At 33.1% G+C, this 12,550-nt stretch overlaps 1 protein-coding gene across 2 annotated transcripts in view; it reads right to left on the bottom strand.

Moving 5' to 3' along the window:
- The window catches only part of LOC106660933 (hydroxymethylglutaryl-CoA lyase, mitochondrial), a 32,790-nt gene extending 21,588 nt beyond the window's left edge, over window positions 1-11,202 (bottom strand). The window contains exon 1 of one of the 2 annotated variants that reach the window (XM_014384003.2): window positions 11,038-11,202. In XM_014384003.2, coding sequence (XP_014239489.1) covers window positions 11,038-11,124 — 87 coding nt within the window. In that variant the 5' untranslated portion in view covers window positions 11,125-11,202. Of the gene's footprint in view, window positions 1-2,748; window positions 2,913-11,037 lie in introns of those variants that run through there. The other variant, XM_014384004.2, reaches the window with a different exon arrangement.
- Between the last annotated feature and the right edge of the window lie 1,348 nt (window positions 11,203-12,550).

Genomic DNA, 12,550 nt, shown 5'->3' with positions numbered 1-12,550 from the left:
TTCTACCTTTAAACCTTCCTCCCTTGTACTTCTACTCGAAAAACTAGAAACTTTAAATAGAAAATTTAGAAAGTAATTTACAAAATAAAATTTTGAAAATGAAAAAGAAGTTTAATTAAGTTCTCTCTACTTGTATCAAGGTTTATGCTTAAATTGCTCAATTAATGCTGAAATTTACTTTAAATGTATTTAGGTTAAATGTTAATGTATTTAGGTTTATTCATATTTCGCATATCAAAACTAGGTTTGGTTGTAAAAATAAGACATTTAAAAAGAAAATGTTTCTTTCTTCTTTCCCATTCATCAATAACAGCCGTTTGAACCTCTTCTCGGGGGTTAGTACCTTGGTTTCGCTATCGTACTCGTCGCTTAATTTGGTGCCAAATGTGTTGTATTGAGTTCAAATCTGGGCTTCGAGCTGGTCACTTTTTTTTTAGTAAAAAAAAAGAGCTGGCCACACGAAACATTCAATTCCATTCTCATTCAGGTAATTATCCATAATACGGGCTCTATGGGGCCTGGCATTATCAAGAACCTCTCACCGTTGTGGGGTACAAATGGCACTATATGTTCTTCGATTATGCTTTGGGATATTTTTGAAGTTAGACATCTTTCAAACAACCAGCTTGGCGAGCCAGGAAATTCCACTCCTTAACATCAATGACCCACCATGGAATGCCAACTGAGGAACCATACAACATGGGGCGTACCTTTCTCCTGAGTGATTCCAAATGAAATTATGATGATTTGAGGCCAACTCTCACCTCATCTTTAAACCGAACTCGTCCCCAATCTTCCAACGTCCAATTCAAATGCGAATTGAAGCCTGGCCATTTTCTAAGCTGTGGTAAGAGGAGGTTCCGGGCCCTGAAGTTATTTTCATTGAGACTTCTTCTTTTAGTCCTGGAGGAAATGGAAACATTTCGAACTTGTCTTATCAGATTTTTTATCTCATTCCCCGTAATGATGCAGTTTCGTATAGCTTGATGATGGATGAATCTATCGTCTCTCTCGCCTAGGTCGACCCTGTCCTGGCCTTCTTTTGAAGCTCTGTTTCTCTGAACCAATGAAGATCCCTACTTATCGTAGAGTGATTTACATTCAATCTCCTTCGACCTGGCTGTATCCGTCTGCTAATAAAGTTAAGACCTTGGCATTGTCACACTCACTCATATGCCTGACAGGAGCCATTGAAGAAGGTTTAACATTAAGAATAATTAATATTTATGAAAGGTATTGGTCGGGATAAAAAAGTCAGTGTCACGAGCGGGATACGAACCCACGATCTTCGGCTAAATACGCCGCGGCTCTACCACTTGAGCTATCGTGACTTCGATCAGCTCGGGCACTAACTTCCCACCTCACCATCACCTCTCGAACTTTCCCTCCTTTTTGCCATTTTTTAAATGCCGTGTAATCTATTTGATTCTCGGCGACAAATGAAATGGCCACGGTCATTAAGAATAATATCAAATGAAATCAACGAAGGAAAAAGATTAACCGAAACCGATCTTTAGGAGTTGCAGAATGGAATGGCATAATGCTTCCTTTTTGTGCAAAATGGGATTAATCAGGGCGAAGGTAAACAATGAATTATTTACTGTTTATTTTGACTACGATAGCTCCTAATTACCTGTAACTAGTATAGAAAGATAATAGATTTAATTTTAAACTGAATAAATTGAATGGTGTGTTAAATTTGTCCATCAGTGTATATGAAATTTGATATATTTGTAGAAGTAATACACATTAATTTTGAAAGAGAGATTTTAACAGTGGTTTGGCAGACAAGGTCTCGAATTTCCCAAACATTTCGTAAATCGCTTCATTCAAAGTATTTAAATTCAATTAAGGTTAGCTAAGGGGAAGAAGTTGGATTTGCTGTACCGAACAAATGTGGGAATTTTAAATAAAGTAGTATTGTCATATTGTCTATAGTCTAACACTGCTTAGTAGAATACACGATTTGTTCTGATTGGTATAGCATTATAATAAATTAATGTTACGTTTATAGTCTATAAATAGGTTTTTAATAGTTTTTTTACAAATGTATAATTTAAGTTTTAAATTGTAAATATGGACAAGTTTATATTTTTGGTTTGAATTGCAAAAAGTATTGTATTTTGGGTATCTTTACGTTTAAATAAACAACTAAAATAAAAATAACATAATTCATACAAATCTGTGTTATCCTCGTTTTATTTATTATTTTTGTAACAACAACTAATTGTTTTGCAAACCTTTTAATACAACCTATCTTCTTCATAAACAAAGAATTTTAAGTTAGTGTACGGAAGTTCGAAAATTTAAAATTTATAAATTTAAAAATTTAATTATTCCATGTATTCTTTTTTTATATTTTTATTATTATTCTGTGAGTATTCTCATATCAACTCCGGTTGACGGACTGTTGTCCATGCCGAAAAGTATTTTCTCAAATATTTTGAGTGTGTTTGTATTCTATGTAAATAAATTCATTCATTCAATCGTTCGAAAATGGTTTTACTTTCATGCCTAAAAGCTGTCGTGCTCTTTGTGAGAATAGTTGGTTATATAGCTATTTTTAAATTTCCTATGATTGTCAATATTTCTTGTTGTGGGGTTTGGAATTGTGTTGGTAAAACAAATAAAAATTGTTGTAGGTAACATCCAAGGTTGGTGTACTTTGAATACAGCAATTTGACCCAAAAAAACGAGGTAGTGCAAAAAATGGATTTCGGCATTGCGAGTGCGTCCTTCGAAAATTACCTTGGTCAGGGTGATGTTGGCCGAGAAGGAGGAACAGACCGTTTTGACGGTCTTGTACAGAAGGTCCAGCATGTCGCTATTTCCTGATCGCGGATACGAAACTGTTTGCGATCGAACTCGACGTGGTTGCCAGCGCCACGGCAGCTTGTGTAACACTGAACATGGAGCGGGGGATATGGCAGGCCTGCGGACGGTCGACCTCCACTCGATGCCACCCCACCCACAACGGCGTGCCTCCTGTTAGCTTCATTCCACCGAATCGATTAGTTATAATAAACGGTAGGCTTTAAGATAAATAAATTTCTCCTAATTTATTCTTTAATATACACCCAAAGACATAAAACCCGGAACTTCTATTTATTTGATTATTTTCCATAATAACTAGGCATAAAGATCAACCGTTGACTTGAAATGTGTTGACTAATCCTTTTAAACTATTTAGATTAAAAATAAACAACAAAAGTTTTAGAAAATATGAGTAAAAAATTCTTATTCTTTCCTTAAAAGCATTTTAAGTCGAGATCTCGCCAGGGCAGATGCTTTGGCCAATGATGGACGTACCCCAGGTCCTGGCTATCCACGATGGTTTACAGCGGTTTAGGGCCACTGGCAGTCTCGATAGAAGGTAGTAGCCGTCCGCAATGTACGACGGCTAGAGACCTATTTTATTGCTTTTGTGGTACTTAGGAATAAAATGTTATTAATGTTCAGTGGACGGCTTCCTCGATAGGTTGTCAACTCCATACGATCCGTAACGAAGGGTGATTTTTAACACATCATCTGTCAGCCTTGTAGATTGCAAGTATTTTCTAAATCAACGAGGGTGGTCACTTTTTTGTGTGGGAACAGATTTTGTGTGAAAATCAAGTTCCTTCCCGATAACTCCACACCTTCTTAAAAATGTCTCCAAATATTCTTAAAAATTTCTCAATATCTCAATTTTTGATGAAAAACAAAATCATTTTAAAAATTTCTATTTTTAAATTAATAACAAAAATGAATTAATATATAAAATAAGAAAAAATAGTCAACACATTTATCATGAGAAAAAAAGCCGAGGGATACTTATTTCATTTTTTCCACTTATTACAGATGTACCGACAATGCATTTATCGACAGCTTCGATGGCTAAATTTGTTGAATATTTTTTAAAATGTATTCATTATTTTATTTATAATTTCGTTTTGGTTGGTAATTTAGAAATAGAAATTTAAAATTTTTTGTTTTTTAGAAAAAATTGAGACATTTTTAAGGTGCAGAGTTATCTGGGAGAAACTTATCTTTAGCACACAATTGATTACAAATTTTGGAAGAAATGTCCGATTTAAAAAATTCTTTTTGTTTATGTTTTCCGGAGACTAAGCACTATCAAAAATGTGGAAAAAATAATAGGGTCCCATCAAAAAAATTGTTGTATTCTGCAATATTTAGAGTAAAAATCAATCTGTATTAGGCAAAATAAACTTCAACAGAAACCATGAAATATATTCATTTAATTTATTGTTTTAATTTGCCTTCCTAAAAATGTTGGTGGAACACATAATGCCGGTTACCCCGTATGTGGGAGTTTGTGTTATTTTTCTATATTTTTGTATAAATAATATTTGTGCATTTTTATAGCTTTAGATTTGTCGTTGTAGTTGGTGTATCTTTGAAAATAGGCTTTTTGCCCGTCTATATAAATAAATAAAACCTAGTAAATGTACAGTAATGCTTATGTGTGGTGGTTAGTGACCGTTAGTCGATGATTATTCGGAAATCGTGAGATGCGGTCTGATGTGACGTAGGTTGTACTACATATGTGAAAAGTAAACACGTTGAGGATTACTAAATTAAAGTTAAAACTTTTAACAACTTCTAATTTGTAACACACTTTATATAACAGCTTGTCGTAACTTAATTTTTTTTTAAATTGTCAACAAATTGGTAGACACTGCCAAAGACATCCTTGAGTATTATGTGTGTGGTGTTTAGTGACCGTTAGTCTTTAAATTAAATACTCTTTAAATTTTTTTTCTATAGGTTTTGGAAATGTAGAATATGTGTGGTGATTTGTGACCGTTAGTCGTTGATTATTCGGAGATCGTGAGATGCGGTCTGGTGTGACTTAGGTTTTAAAAACACATTTTCTTTATCGTGCAAACGTTTCGATCTTTATTGAGATGATCTTCAGGGCTCAAAGTGGTTGTTTTCTGCGTAATTATACCATTCTTGTGTGTCGTGTGGAGAGTGCACACACAAGAATGGCACAATTACGCAAAAAACAACCACTTTGAGCGCTGAAGATGATCTCAATAGAAATCGAAACATTGGCACATAAAGAAAATAATTTTCTGAAACCTACGTCACACCAGACCGCATCTTACGATCTCCGAATAAGTAATGCTTATTTACATTGAGGTCTCCACAGACCTAAACAGAATATGGGTGTTAGCTAAGAAGTTGTTCAACAGATATCAGATTTAAATTAAATTACCTACAGTAGAAAGGTGGCCAATGCAGGCTGGAGGAAGTCACACAAATGGCCCCCAGATATTATTTTTCAGCCAGAGCTTATGTTACGGTTGTTTAAACTGGCATTTCTTAAGAGATTTTCTTGCCATAATTAGGCCGAATAAACAAATATAGTTTTCACACTCTTCCTGGGTCATTTCCCCTTTAGGGCCAGACCCACCCATCCTTTAGCTCGAATTGCCTGTCGATAGGCTAGGGGAACAGGCTTAACATTGTTAATTAAAGCATGTGTTGCCTTGAATAATAGAATCTATTTTATCACAAATCCCAATACTTAAAACAAGCCTAATTGATTATAACAATATACTGCATTTAAACAATTGGTACGAAATAAGAATTTAACTAAGGAAGCTAAGTTGTAATACAGTAGTTCTTAAGCATTCAAATATTGTTTATTCTGTTCCTATCTAATAATCCTTTATCTCAAACATATTAAAATTTCCTTTTTTATATGTTTATAATTTGAGAGTGATACTGTGTTCGTGGACATCTGAGAAACCAATGAATAACATGAGTACGTAACTGTAAGAACTACTACTACGCTGAATAAATTTGTGCGGTGGATGATAAGACTTCATCGTTAGGTTGCGTTTTAATTCAGGCCTATGCAGGGGATACTTGTTATCAAGATGGGTTATGATCAGGTTATCCTTATGTGGTCGACGATGCTTAATTACTTGAATTTAATTTTGTTAAAGATCGATTCGTATGCTAATATCCAGTACCACTGGCGGATAGAATTAAGCCGCCGTCATTGACATATTGGTGCCCAGAATGCCGGGATAGATGTCTCCTGATTTGTCAGATGCCACGATGTGACACAAATACGTTCCAATTTCAAAAGACTGATGTTCACCGAATACCGAATCATTGCATATGGAAAAAAGCGGATAATTCTGTAAGGTCAAGCAGAGGTGACCCCAGTAATATAAACAGTTTTAAAAGTAATAATTCTGCACTATCAACAGCAGTAAAGGAATGCAGTAACAAAATAACGATTCTGCATGCAAGAAACTGAAAACACTACGAGGTTGTGAGGTAATTATTCACTAGTGATAAGTGGTACAGCAAATACTGCTCTGGCTGAAGTATTCGTAAATGTACAGTAAATTTTATGTAAATTTACTTTTGTAAAAATCTAATACTAGAGTTGCTGAAGCTATTTTTTAGAATTTTTTATAACTAAAACAATTGAGCAATTTGATCATTATCAACTGTCAACTCTAGATTAACGGTTCTGTTTATATTGTAGTATTCCCAATAGGCAAAGACAGGATTATAATTATATTGTCGTTTTTCCGCAATTGTTATCAGTCACGGCCTTAAAAGATAACAAATTGGGTGAATCAGCGGTGGCTTATTTATAATGGTTTTTAATGTATATTCACATTTTTACCTTGGGTGATATCATTTAAGACACGAGCATAAAATAAATTGAAGGTAAGCTTAATTAGCAGCTCCTCGTTAATACGGTAAAGAACACAGTGAAGTACAACAAAGCGCATATTATTGCTTAAAATATGACAAATGTAATGGTACATTTTATTATTCTTTATTATTTATAACTGAGCATTTTGTAGTTGTTGGGTGGAAGATGAAAAGGAAGTTGGTGGTTTCGTCGTTGGATCGTAAAATTTATCACTACTCCAAAGTGCTAACTACAATAGAATTGTGCCTCGGACGTTTTGCAACCAGGTCATTCACCGCAGAATATGATAAAACATAGTAAAACCCACGACAAATATGAAATAATGATCAACAGAAAATGACAAAGAATATTGACTAGGCCTTTTGAACAATAAATAATCTTGATCCGTGTAGCAAAATTTATACGGGGTCACTATGGTAGTTATTCACGATAACTTCAATATTATAAACCACAGTAGAATGTTAATGATAAATCTATTTATATTATTTATAAAGGGACGTTCTAGTTTCGTACTAGACTATTGCGCGATAGGTTTGTACACCTATATCTATATGTTTTTAAATACCAAAAGCTATACCAAAATTTATTTTTACTTAATGCAAAATTATAAGTATTAATATCTTTCTTTATCTTCTATTAAGGTTTTTAGTTGAGATAAAAAGTCAGTATCACGAGCGGGATTCGAACCCACGACCTTCGGGGCTAGATACGCCGCTACTCTACCACTTGAGCTATCGTGACCTCCATCCACTCGGACACCAACTTCCCATCTCAACCGCACCTTTTGAATTTTCCCTCCTTTTTGCCATTTTTTATCTCAACTAAAAATCTTAATTAATTGAAAGATATTAATTGGTACATTTCATATAGGCTATTGTTCTGTTAGCAACTGTGTTCGCTTGACGTATGAAATAGCCCAAAAAGAAAAATAGCGAACTTTCTCAGTGAGAATTTTGACGAGGTTTCATTGTCATAAGGTTTGATCTGTGTGGCGCGTTTCGGCTTTTCGTCATTATCAGAAGTGGGCTAGTGATGGAATAAAAACAGAACGAAATAAGAAAAATATCTGCTCCGTTATAACACAAGTAAGCGGATATGCCATTTCTGCGAGTTTTAGTACGGATAAGAGAATGTACGGACATAATATTCATCATATCATCGCCGTGTCAAAGAGCGAGTAGTTTCAATTTGCTGAAATTGGCTACATCACACAAGACAATCACATGCATATGGTCTGATCGGACGGGAGATTCTTTCCTTTATGATAAGATGATATGATTTAAAATCGTCAAAATAAAGTTTAGTTCCTTTATATGATTAATGACAAAGGACATCTATAACTTACAAACGCAACTAAAAAAAATTAAGGCCAATAATCAACCCAACGATTCGCAGCAACTCATAAAAGAATATACCATTCATGCAATTAAATAATTATATTCAACGATTATCAAAAATGATAATCACTTATCGTTACAATACTAGTTATTGAAATAAAGTTGCTAATTATTCATTGTCAGTGAAAATATGAATAAATTTGAATTTCATTGTTTTAGGTTTTTGCGATAAATGTATGATGGGAGCAATACTGCCGGACAACAGTGCATTTATACGTATGGTTAATTTTATCCAGAGGCTAGTAATTTTTTATTTCCTCAGGGGAGCGTTCTGGATCCACACTTTACCACTTGGCACATCCCATCATCAAACCACCCTTACTTTTGCATGCTATACAGCGATTCTCTTAAGCAACTCTCACCTTGTCATTTCCGCTGTTAACATTCGGCACATCACCCTACTGGAGGCTTCTTGTTAACAGAAAATAATGAAATTGAACCCATAATAATTCACTCTCCGTAAAAAGATTTAATCGACAAAAGTCTGAAATGGAATCTCCCTCCACACGACAAACCGTCAAGAAGTTGTGACAGATACAGAGCTTTGTCATTTCTCGATAAGCGCTTTAACTTACCTCTCATAAATAAAAGAATGAATTATATGGACGCAGAGAAGCTGATATGGACATTGATATGTTTTTTGATATTTCCATTGCTATAAACAACACCCTATCTTAACACTACAATCATTTTTTTGCAGTTTCATTATATAACTTTGACATGAACCAAATTGATAGCTGGTACATATCTCGATTTTCTACGCTTGGTGATATTTAATAATGAATGTAATTTTAATTATTTAACAATTCCTGTACTTAATATGATTTTTGTTAGGACTGCTGAAGATGGGCTTTTGAGTCCGAACGACCAACCCTAAATACAGTCAGCAACCTCGGAATACGTGGTTTCTTTTAACCCAAAAAATTTCTCATAAGAAAAGCATAAAATATCTCCAAACAAAAAATAAAAATAAACAAAACTACAAACCCAATTCCTTGCACACATTAAGCTGTAATCGCTGTAATCTAATGTTGCGGAATATATGGAAATAATCTTTTATCTAAGAACATCGTTTATTCTCTTGTTATGACGTTATTCATTTTTTTCCATCTGGCCTGTTTTTATCTTCTGTAGATGGGTGGACAAAATATTTAGCGGGTTTTTAAAAGGATAAAAAAGGGTTATCGCGAGATAACTGGCTCATGTATCGCAAAACGTGTCTTTTGAACTGGTCCCAATAAGAAAATTTATCAATTATCTTACGGAATCACGAGAAACACCTGGTCATGATCTCAAGACATCGATAAGACATTTCTAACGAGTCGTTGACAGTGTTTTGTTCTGCACGGATTGAAATCAGTTTATCCAATCAAGAAGATTGAAATCAAGAAAGAACTTTCAAGACAAGAAAACAGTCATGGCGAAACTAACAAGGCAAATCAACCGTCCAAACTATTAAACAAATTTGGTTTTGCACGAATACGAACTAAAAAAGAATTCGAAAACAGGATTTGACGTACAGATTATGGTACAATAAAGAAAGTATCAACAAACTAAATATGGTAGTTATATTGGGTTGTCCGGAAAATAATGCAGGATTTTGGTATTAAACAAAAAAAAAGAAACTAGTTACTTTAAAGCAATGTTCTTTAATCAAAATAATNTTGACATTCATACAAATGAGTAATCCTGTAAACGTAAACAGAATATTTTATATAGATTTTTTTTAATGAAAACTTAAAATCCTGCATTATTTTCCGGACAACCCGATATTAATTGAAAAGTCTTCAATCTAAAAGACTTTGGGCCGAAAATTTTTAGTCTATATTCTTATGAAAGGGCAAGGAGTAAATAAATGACATACAACTACAGCTCAATTTAAATTAAAGCGGTACAAAAAGAGGCAAGGTCAGACAATTTTACGTTTAATTGAAGCTATTAATAAATTTTACTGCTGATGAATAGTCCCCCGAACATAAAGCATCAACTTTAATTTTAATTAACAGTTTACCGACGACGACTTTTTAATCAGTATTTGTTTTATCGTGATATAAGCAAAAATTATTAATGGACTTTTGGCTATCAAATGCAGAAAAATTGGCTGAAACGCCATTTATGACACGAGATTTAAATTTTATACAGCATTTATTTTATGAACAGGTTTATACAACTATTTCTTAGGATATTAACTACATGGATATATTTTCCTTGTTTTCTAGACAATGGCCAAAAAAATGGATGTTTAAATTAAACTATTCATATTTTAAATAGCAAATTAGTTTGACGATCATCATCCTCACCAAAAACATGGAACATGCATACTTTTCCATTAAGGTTCATGATAAATTGAGTAGGTTAATAATATTACATATACTTATTATTTTTTATTATTAATAACCTTTTACCTATTAACTGTTAGAACAATTACTGAAAGTACAGGGGGAAATTGTAGGTCGCTTTCGAGGAGACAGTTTCGTGTTAATGGGTTTTCTTTTTTAAAGACAATCTTAGAAATGGACCAGGTTAGATAATCTGAAATTATTAGAAGAAAGAAATCTTTAAAGTTTAAAAGAACCCATTTAGGAATTATAAACATCGTTTTTACTTATACTCTATTTTGCCTCGGCGGACGCCATTTTCTTAAGACAGTTGATTTGTTTTCCATTTTGTATATCAGATCTAATTGGTCAGTTTGGAGTTATCAATTTGTTTCAGTTAGTTTTGTTATTTTGTTATACTTTCTAACATTTAATGTTGCATTGGTCTTTTTCACAATTAATCCATTACAAATTTATTGAAAGATAAAACAAAAATAGTTGCGAGCATTGGTATACTTAAGACATCTTCAAGCATATGGAATTTGGCGGCCGATAATCTTGAAAGATTTCAGCCACGTGTCGCTTCATTCACCAGTTTAAAAAAAATTGCGATTCAATATTGTCACAATACCTTAAGATTCCTGATTAACATGTGGGAACAGGTGCCCTGGAATTTTCCCAAGCTGAGTCCTCTTGCAAAAAGTCGTGAGACCACCATTTTTTTAGCAGGTTGATGGAACGAGAGTAAAGATGTGGAATAAACAGCAGTGTCAGCGCACCAAAAAGAAAATATTAGATAACCAGGAGCAAGGTTAAACCGGTTGAATGTCATTGAATAACAAGGGGGACCGCTGATTGCAGAATACTATGCCATCTCTTGGTGTTTGGACGGACCATGCAATGATGCCATGATCAACAACTATTTTCCACTTTCATGAAATATTTGTTTTACCAATTTAAAAAGCTTTAAAATTTTGTGTATCAAATTTAACAAATTTCTGTTTATTTAAAAAATAAAACCATTTAATACTTTAATAAGTAAAATAGCATACTAACTACTAAACTAAAAAACTTTTATAGCATACTAAATATTGTAACTAATAAGTAATATTAAATTCCTAATTTTAAACGTTATAGATAAGTAAGTATATTAATACATAATAGCGATATGCTTCCATACTATAAGTTATGTATACAGAGGATTGAAGCTCTTTTAAAGGTTAAAACACATTTACTCAAAATTCAAACTTTTAAAGTTAACAAACAGTTCAGAGGTAAATAAGATTTATTTCCATTAGTGAATAAAACTTTATTTTTCTTTATTTCTTTCACGATTATCTGCTAATAAAACTATTTGTACTATCACTGGTAGATACCTTTTAATGTCTGTACTATTAATTTAAGGTATAAACTATTGTTTTATTAGTCATCATACCAGTAGCTCTTAAGTAATTTGGTTCAATTTTAAATCTCAGTATTTATAATCAATGAATTTATGGGGAAAAATCGTCTTGTATTTATAAAAGCTTGACTTAATTTAAAGAGATTAACTAGTCGAAGGACACCCATCCTGATTTGTGCTGGCCTCTTCTGTGTACATTTATAAAACCGGAAGGCGTGAACTTCATTTCTGTCAAATTTTTGAACGGTTTGCTCAATACTGCCAGAATTTTCTTGAAAAATATTAATGCTGTCTGATATCTTTCTCCCTCTCATAAATTTTACGTTTGCTTTAACTAAGCCATTTTGTATGTTAATGAAAGAAGTCCGCAAGTGTGATAAAATTTCAACTTACTTTCAAAATCTTAATAACGTTTATCAAATTCTTAATTTCTATTATATTATGCCTCATTTATGCATTACAGGGATTATAAAAAATCTAATTTGTTACCAATTTAGTATGATAATTTCATTTAGAAAATTTTTTTCTTGATCAAACCAACCCTTTTTTATGAACTAATGGGGAACCCATTCTTCAAAAGGGTGCAGTATTTCAATTATTATGATGATTGTTAAATTATTTTCCACTTTTTTCATCTTTCATTAGTTCCATCTAGTGTCATTATTATCATTATTCCGTGATGTGAATATTACTTTTCACATCTAACTGATCTAATCAAAAATCTGTACTTCAGTACTGTTTG

This window comes from Cimex lectularius, unplaced genomic scaffold (genome assembly GCF_000648675.2).
Source record: "Cimex lectularius strain Harlan isolate CLEC.00 unplaced genomic scaffold, Clec_2.1 scaffold96, whole genome shotgun sequence".
NCBI lineage: Eukaryota > Metazoa > Arthropoda > Insecta > Hemiptera > Cimicidae > Cimex > Cimex lectularius.
The sequence above is the reverse complement of the archived record's forward strand: the minus strand, read 5'-3'. Positions and strand labels throughout refer to the sequence as shown.